At 40.4% G+C, this 8,636-nt stretch overlaps 1 protein-coding gene across 3 annotated transcripts in view; it reads right to left on the reverse strand.

Moving 5' to 3' along the window:
* The window catches only part of Grb14 (growth factor receptor bound protein 14), a 108,803-nt gene that overhangs the window by 10,288 nt on the left and 89,879 nt on the right, over positions 1-8,636 (reverse strand). For all 3 annotated transcript variants that reach the window (XM_021185074.2, XM_021185092.2, XM_021185083.2), the window contains 3 exons: positions 7,340-7,450; positions 7,053-7,148; positions 1,001-1,081 (listed from right to left, as the gene is read on the reverse strand). In XM_021185074.2, the coding sequence (XP_021040733.1) occupies positions 1,001-1,081; positions 7,053-7,148; positions 7,340-7,450 (288 nt within the window). The remainder of the gene's footprint in view (positions 1-1,000; positions 1,082-7,052; positions 7,149-7,339; positions 7,451-8,636) is intronic.

The raw sequence follows: 8,636 nt of genomic DNA on the forward strand, positions 1-8,636 counted from the left end.
CTTTTCCTCTACGGTCCTATCAGGCTTCATAGCATCATTTCATGCTTCATTCCTAGAGCGGGGCACTTCATCTGCTACCTGACATGTGGGACACATGTACCTTCCTTGGTCACAGCCATGAAGAATGTATTTTAACCTCAATGGAAACACATATTTCACACTACGTCATTTGTACCACAGGCATATATGTGTGGATTTCGAACACCACCGATAACAGGAAGGACAGCAAAAGGAGCAGAAAGCAAACTTTAGGTGAGAAATATATTTTTGTGTACAGGAAATTGACGTTTTAGAGAGAGCACAATATGTGTGTATCTGTGTGTGTGTCTGTGTGTATCCGCATATGTCTGAGTGTGTGTGTATCTGCAAATGAATATTCAAGATAGAGTTGGAGAAGCAGTTCTTTACTGGCGCCATGCATGGCCTAGATTTTAGCTTCCAGTTTTGTGATTTTCTGGAAAAGCAGCAATTTTTTAAGGGCCTAGGACTTTCAAAAGTATCATTATTAAAAAGTCAGAATGCAGAAAAACCTAGATATGTATAATGTACTTTCAGGACTCTAAATAATCCTATGTTATGTGGCAATAACAATACTAAATTAACATTGAAAGGGTCTATAACTCTACAATCCAAACCAATGATTGTTAAGCCATAATCCATAATGCCAAGAAAACTATTCTGCAAACTATCTTATTATGACCTAATCATCAAATGTCCTAATGGCACAGAATGGCTTACAGACGTCTTTCAATTTGCTTTACTTTAACACATAAAATTATTGGCTTTCGTTGAATGTTTTATATTTTTTCTGTGTTTTATTTTTAATTACAGAGACTGAACATATACAAAACACAAAACTGAAACTTCTATGTAGCATAATTTGAGAACGTTTCAGAAGAATTACTGTATTTGACCACAAGGCAAATGTAAAGACACTATACATTTAGTGGACTATAGCAGTAAATAATGTAAAGTCCAGATTTGAAACCTTGATCCTTACCATGGGTGACATGCTCTGAGAATTGCAGGCGCTTCTACCTTGGTATGGATGCATATAATTCTGATACAGCTGCATGCCATACTATAGAACAGACAGAAAAAACACAAAGGTTCTCAAGTTATCAACTCACTGAATGTCAACACCTTCAACAGTCACATACTAGCGATACAAAAAAGAACTAAAACATTTTCTTTTCTATTTTTATTCATTTATCCTCCCATACATATATCCCAACCACAGCTTTCCCTGCCCCCACTCCTCCAAGTTCCCCACCATTTCCCCTCTCCCCCAGATCCATACCCTCATTTCTCCAAAGAAAAGAGCAGGCCTCCCAGGAGCATCTACCAAACACAGCACAAGATACAAGAGCAGCCACAAACCCTTACATTAATGCTCAGCAAAGAAGCCCCAGTAAGAGAAAAGGGTCCTGAGAGAAGTGAAAAGAATCAGAGATACACCACACACACACACACACACACACACAAACACACACACCCTCATGCTGTCATAAGTCCCCCCCACAAATACCAAGCCAACAGCCATAACACGTATGCAGGGGACCTAGTGCAGACCCATGCAGGCTCCACAGTCGCTGCTTCAGTCTCTGTGAGCCCCCACAAGCCCTGCCTCATTGATTCTGTGGGACAAGCTCTCCCAGTATCCATGACACCTCTGGACCCCACAAACCCACCTTCCTGCTTCCTCATGTTTCATTTCTCCATTGCTGGTGGAAGTACAAACTTATACAGCCAATACAGAAATCAAGATGGCAGTTCTTCAGAAAGTTGGGAATCCATCTCCCTCAAATCCCAACTATCCCTCTTGGGTATTTATTCATAGGGACACTCCATTCTACCACAAGGACACTTGGTCAAAGGTATTCATAGCAGCTTTACTCACAATAGCAAGAAACTGGAAACAATGTGTATAGCCCTTAGCCAAAGAATGGAGAAACGAAGTGTGGTACATTTATACAATGGTATATTACTCAGCAGGTTAAAAAAAAAAAAAAGACATCATGAAATTTGCAGCTAAATAAGTGGAATTAGAAAAAAATTACCTGAGTGAGGTGACCTAGACCCAGAAAGACAAACATGGCACGTACTCACTTGTAAGTAGATACTAGCTGTAAAGTAAGGAATAATCATGCTACAAGCCACAGACCCAGAGAGGCTAAGAAACAGGGAGGGCTCTAGGGGAGATACAGGGATAATATTTCCTTAAAACAAGTAAGCAACCAAATTTTTGAAATATTCATTTCAGTGCCATAAAAGGATACATTTTAAAAGGCAGTATTTTCACTTAGACCTGAAGCTTTTAGTACACCTTACCAGAGCAAAGCTCTAAAATTCATATTACTCCTCAGTGCCAAACTGTAGTATAAGCGTTTTGACTGATACACTGCCTGGGGCTGAAGCTGTCTTGGGAAAGATGTTATCCTTTTGAGAACAATGATTTTTTTTAAATCTTACACATCCTAAATATCACTGAGAAATTCAGTCCCTCTCATGTCTGATGGATGAATTGCATTGTTGATTAATTAAATTATAAATTTGGTCATATGTGGAAGAACCCTTCTTAGTAGTATATTATCCTTCCATAAATAATTATCTCTATGTTCATGCAGGCCTATATCTGCCCTGCTCCCCAGTGTGTGTGTGTGTGTGTGTGTGTGTGTGTGTGTGTAGTCCAGAGATCAACCTTAGATGTCGTTCCTCAACTACTGTCTTCTTTTCTTCTTTTCCTTTTTTTAGAAAACAGTCACATCCTGAGAAGTCATGAAGTAGGTGAACCTGGCTGAGCAGCAAGGCTTGATTGAGCCTGTCTCTGCCTTCCCAGCGCTGCTATTACAAATGCGTATCCTCGAGCCAACCTTGCTCACATGGGTTCTGGGGATTCCGTGTGTCTAGTGACTGTGGTCCTTCCAATGGTAAAATTGCTTCATCCGCTGAAATACTGTCCCACCCATTTTTAATTCAGGTACTCTTATGGCATTTATTTTTTACTTCATGCATCAAGTTAGTGGGGAATCACTTGGATTTCAGGCAGAGAGGGTCCATTTCTCATAAAATAAAAGACAGTAGTGTCTTTACTTTCAGGAGACAGTATCGTGGAGAATGAACTAGAAGGCTACCATGGGAAGGTGGGCCAGGATTATCAGTGTGAGGAGCAAGCATGCAAACTTTGCTGCTTTCCCCTTGAATTCACCACTTTGCTAAAGGAAAGAAAACAATAGGATGGACAGTTTTACTAATTTATTTCATCACACTCTTCAAACATCACCATTGCATGGAGCTGCAATGAACCCAAGTTAGGTCCTAGCAACTGGATTCTAACATAGGCCTCTGCCTCTTTCCTAGTACCAGCTTATGTCACAGCAATTGCCTCTGAATGGCTCCTGCAGCATCCGAGGCAACAGTGCTGAGAAACAATATGGATCTGGACAGGAAGGCATAGGCAGGCAGAGACTCTAGACTACACCATCAACTCTAAGCTGAAGATCATCAGCTCTTATCTGTTCCACTCTGAAAAGAAGAGTGACCAATGCCATAGCTACCTCCTAGAGTAGTTGATGTCCAACTATCAGATACAGGATACCTGCATCTTTGGCCTGGGAAGCCTTGAACTGGCTTCAGCATCACAGCCCAGGGCCAGAGTAGAGCTTGGGCCTCTCCCTACCTGGCTCAGTCTCTTATTTAAAAGCTGGCTTCAAGGGTGGTGGGTTTCCCTGTCTGGGTCACCTTCTTTCACATACTCTGCCTGCTTAGGCCAAGCCCTATGCCTCATGCTGTCTCCTAAGGACAAGTGTGAGCTTATGACACACTTGTCTGCCTGCCTGCACAAAACTGTTTCCTGAACTAATAGAGGAACTGGGGGTGGGGTATCCTGTCCAATATGGAAACTGAATAGAAAAGTTGAACAAGGAATCTTAACCTCAGAATGAATTCCATATCAATATTCTAGAACTGTTATGTTTCTACTGAAGACTATGTCCTTAAAGCAATTCTCACAAAGTGAATATATTTGGTAATTAAAAAAAAATGTCAGAGAGGAGTAGGAGAATTACTGCTCTCAAGATTTTGATTTTAACATGAATCCAAACCCATACTCACTTTTAAAATCCTCTATGACGACCACTTTATCCAATTATTTCTCTACTTCTAAAAATTATTACTTTAATTTCAAGTTTGAGTGACATTAATGGGGCCTAATGAGATTTATCTTCAAGCCAACAATAACTTCATAAACACAGAGGGGCTTAATTCCTAGATACACTCATTTTAGAGAACAGATACTAACCTCAAACCAACACTTTCACAAGAAGCACGCTGCTGGACCACCCTTTATTTATCAGCATTGAAAAGCCAGCTACCTACTAATAAGACGGTTTTCTTCAAAGATGTATTGTCCCCGGTCCTGGCAGTGCCTCTGTGCTGCTGGGGGTCTTTAGAAAGCATTTAACTCTGGCCGAGGGGTAGGGCATGGGTCACCTCAACATTTGCCTGTCCCACGGAGGGGCAGATAGGCACCAAACTAGGCTAGAGAGAAGCTGGCAGAGTTCTAATTGATGGAAACGGAAAGAGCTGACACTTACCCAGGATACAGCGCAATACAGAAGCCATGATTCTCTTTTCTAAGCCTCAGAGTTTCTACACTTCGTTATATAACTAGAGTATTTTCCCAAGGGGGGGAGAAAAAAAAAAGAACTTCTCCTATGCAAGCTTAGGTCGGTGTGTATGTGTGATTTTGTATGTGGATGAGCGCACATGTGTGGGCATACATGTGTTTGGAAGCCAAGGGTTCATGCCTTGAGCCTTCCTCAATTAGTTTCCACTTTGTTTTTAGATGTGTCTCTCTCATTGAGCCGCAAACTTGTAGACTTGCTAGGCTGGCCAGCCACCACATTCCAGGGACTCTTGTGCCTCTGAGTTGGCAGCAATAGAATTGCAAGCACACCACCAGTCAAAATATAGAAACAACCAAAATGGTCTATCAGTGGATAAACAAACACCAGTGGAGAGGGGTTCATATATCATTCCAGTCACAGGAGAGGTGAGCTCATAAAGGCAGCTCAAATCTGTGACTACCAAGGCCTAGGAGAAACTACATATTGAGAACACTATCTTCTTTTGAACCTCAATGGAAGTTATGGTTGTCCAACATACTGACTGTGTGAAACATTAATTGTTCATATGAACATAATTTGATGTACTCAATAAAAAACCTTGAAAACTACAGAATAAAGCTTCTCTCTGCATCTAGCATGGCATAATCCTGTTCTCACTACACTGTTATCTTCTCTCCTATCTCACCCCCATGCAGCATGCCAGGAAAGGGTTAACACATTAAAGATAGTAAGAACAGCATAACAAAGACAGGAAGGAACATGGGTCCCAAAACATAGGCCCAGTGTAAACCAAGATGGAAGCCAGTGAGCTTCCTTGGCCTCTTCCTTTTCTGCCACAGCTGAAAGAAAATGGGGGACACTAAACATTCCAAACAAGACCCAGTTTGTATTAATTTTTATTTCTGAATGCTGCAGAAAGCTGGTTTTAGTATACACTTAGTTATCTAAACCTTTCTCTGCTAATATACTAAATGATATGATACATGATAATTAGTATAACATGTGGTATGTGATATGATATAATTAATATAATATACATTATTTATACATTAGCAAATCATACCAGCTTTCAAGTATGAACTATGAAGAATGTCTCAGAATCTGCTGAAACTTCCATTTTATAAGGAAGATTTAAGAACAGTAATAATCCACATATTTTTGAACTTCAGTAGCAACGGAGAACTGACTGTATAGACAGGCCCATTCTGAGGGTTGTGCCTTTTTCAATGAACACTTTTTTTTTTTTTTTTTGTAATTTCCACAACTATTACTAACAAAGCAGTATTTTCAGAAGAAAATGGTTGGTCATTTTTATAATTAGAAAATTAAAGCTGTAACAAATTTACTGGCAAAAATAAATACTTTAAAAATAAATGTGCTTTTGAAAATTATTGTTTGCAGTTTTTATCTATTTACTTATTTATTTATTGTGTATTTGCACATGTATGAGTTCTCATATGCATATGGAGGTAAAAAAACAACCTTTTGGGTCTCTGGTGTCAAACTCAGGTCATTATGTTTGGAACAAGTTCCTTTACTTTTGAGTCATTTTAATGTCTCCTAAATATGTGTTTTCAACACAATTTGGAAGAAACCAGTCTGTGTCCTCTCTATTTTTATCTACCTTTGGAACATTCTAACTCTACTCAAAAGTTTCATCAACAAATTATACTAACAAAATTTTAATTTCAACATGGTATACAAGATATGCTTCAAAACATATTCAAAATTAAATGTGTGCACCCATTTTCAGCTCATTAAACTACAAAGCGTTAATAAAGCAGTCGCTGCTGGAAGGTGGGGGAGGGTGTCAGTGCTGTTTAAGAGTGTCGACCATGCTCCAGGGTAAAGCTACACATCTAAGAACACTCACAGAGCAGAAATTGGACTTTATGGAGGGGCTGGGGGAATATACAGCCATGGATTAGGAGAGAGGCAGGGTGGAACCAGGAAGAGTTGGGGGAGGAATGACGAATATGATCAGATGATCAAAAGATGTAGGAAATTCTCAAAGAACATACACACACACACACACACACACAAATAGAATGTAAAATAATTCCAATTAGCAATATCTAAGGGAAAATATTTTAAATAAAACTCCCTGTGGGTTTGGGGCAATTTTACAAACACAGACTAAGTTGTATACAGAAGTCCTGTCACTCAGCTACACTGGCTATATATGTGAGACCAACAATAAAAGGTCATTTCTAGAAACAGAATACCTACTTCAGGCACAAAAGACTCACAAATTAGGATAGTCACTCTATTCTCTATTCTTGGAATCAAGACAGCAGTGATTATTTTTCTTTTTCCCTTAGAGCCACATAGGTGAGGGGAGCATCTTTACATTGGAAAGTAGATGTGTCTTTAAACACAGATGTCAGAGCATCTCTCAAGCACCCACCCGTCCCAAGAGATTACCTTCAGCAGTCTAATGGCGGTCACCCAGCACGTCCTGCTCTGCTCTTCTTCTGCACAGAGCATTTTCAGGTCCCGGGGCCCTCCTGCTTTGTTAGGCTAGAAGGCCACAGCACATTATTTATTGTTAATGCATATCTTGAAGGTAACACCTGTTGAAATAAAAGCCACTAAAATTCTCCTATACATACGAGAACTCTAGCTCTTTTCAAAAGAAATCAAAAGAAACTCAAGATTACCTAAGAGGCTGAGGCTTGCTTTACTCATCTATCAAAACATTAAGCCTGTACCTTTAAGCAGAATCCATAGGGAGTTGGCGCTCCGTGTTTTTTTTTGCCTGCCAGTGACATATAAACGTGACTAGTGCTGAATTCACTGAAAAGCTGCAAATGCCGTGGTTCCTTAAAAAAAAAAAATATGTGAACATTGGCTTGGATGCACAGTTCTACAATATCTTTTGTATTTCTCATATTGCACAATTTATACCTTGGCCAAAATAACATGATCTCAAGCAAAATTCTACACCAGTCTCTCTCTCTCTCTCTCTCTCTCTCTCTCTCTCTCACACACACACACACACACACACACACAGTCAAAAGTAAAGAGGGTTGCCATTTTCGTAAATAACCAAGAGCTGCATACAATTTCATTTAAATTGACTAGGGGTAGTTTGTTTATAATTTTACTTCTTGTAATTGGCAAATTTCCTATTTTAAGTTTCCGGTTCTCATTAACCATCGTGTCAAACTGAAAGAGGAAAGCAGAAGCCTGCCAGGCTCGTGAAAGTGTTTCTGTCATCTCCGTGTCGAGTGGTCGCTTCTACCACAGGAGGAAATTTGGCTTCTTGAGAAGATGGGAAAAGAGAGAAAGAAAATCCTGCTTCCTTCAGATACACCCATCCCTCACATGTGTCTGTGCTGACAGCTGACTGCGTGGCCATCTTGTTCCACAAAAGGAGAGAAGCCTGCACAGAAGAGTTCAGGGAAATTACCTGGGATGGAATGTGTCTGATTGTCAGGGCAAAGGGAAATCATGAGCAGCTATTTCTTCTCAGGAAAACCCGAGAGATTTGGAGCTGGCCATAGGAAATTCCTGGGTCATAGTACTCCGTGCTAGGTTAATAGCTTGGAGAAGTGCTTAATTCTGAGGTTGACTATATAATCAAAACTGGTCCAAATGCATTTGTTCTCCAAAACCTTGCGACTAGCAGTGTGGGCACTGACCCACAGAACCAGTCTCACCTGGAGCTTGTTAGAAAGGTAAAATCTCATTGCCCACACCAGGCCCATTAAATCAATATCTGCATTTTAACCAGATCCCAGGTGGTCTCCTATACACAGTGTTTAGCAGCAGTGCTCTCTCTCTCTCTCTCTCTCTCTCTCTCTCTCTCTCTCACACCCACACACACACACACACACACACACACACAGAGAGAGAGAGAGAGAGAGAGAGAGAGAGAGAGAGAGAGAGAGCGAGAGCGAGAGAAATAGAAAGAGCCTAATTTGGCTCAAAGTAAGGGGGACTTTCTGAGAAGAGTTTATTTGGTCCTATTAAAAATAAGACGGCCGGGCGTGGTGGCACACGCCT

This window comes from Mus caroli, chromosome 2 (assembly GCF_900094665.2).
Source record: "Mus caroli chromosome 2, CAROLI_EIJ_v1.1, whole genome shotgun sequence".
NCBI lineage: Eukaryota > Metazoa > Chordata > Mammalia > Rodentia > Muridae > Mus > Mus caroli.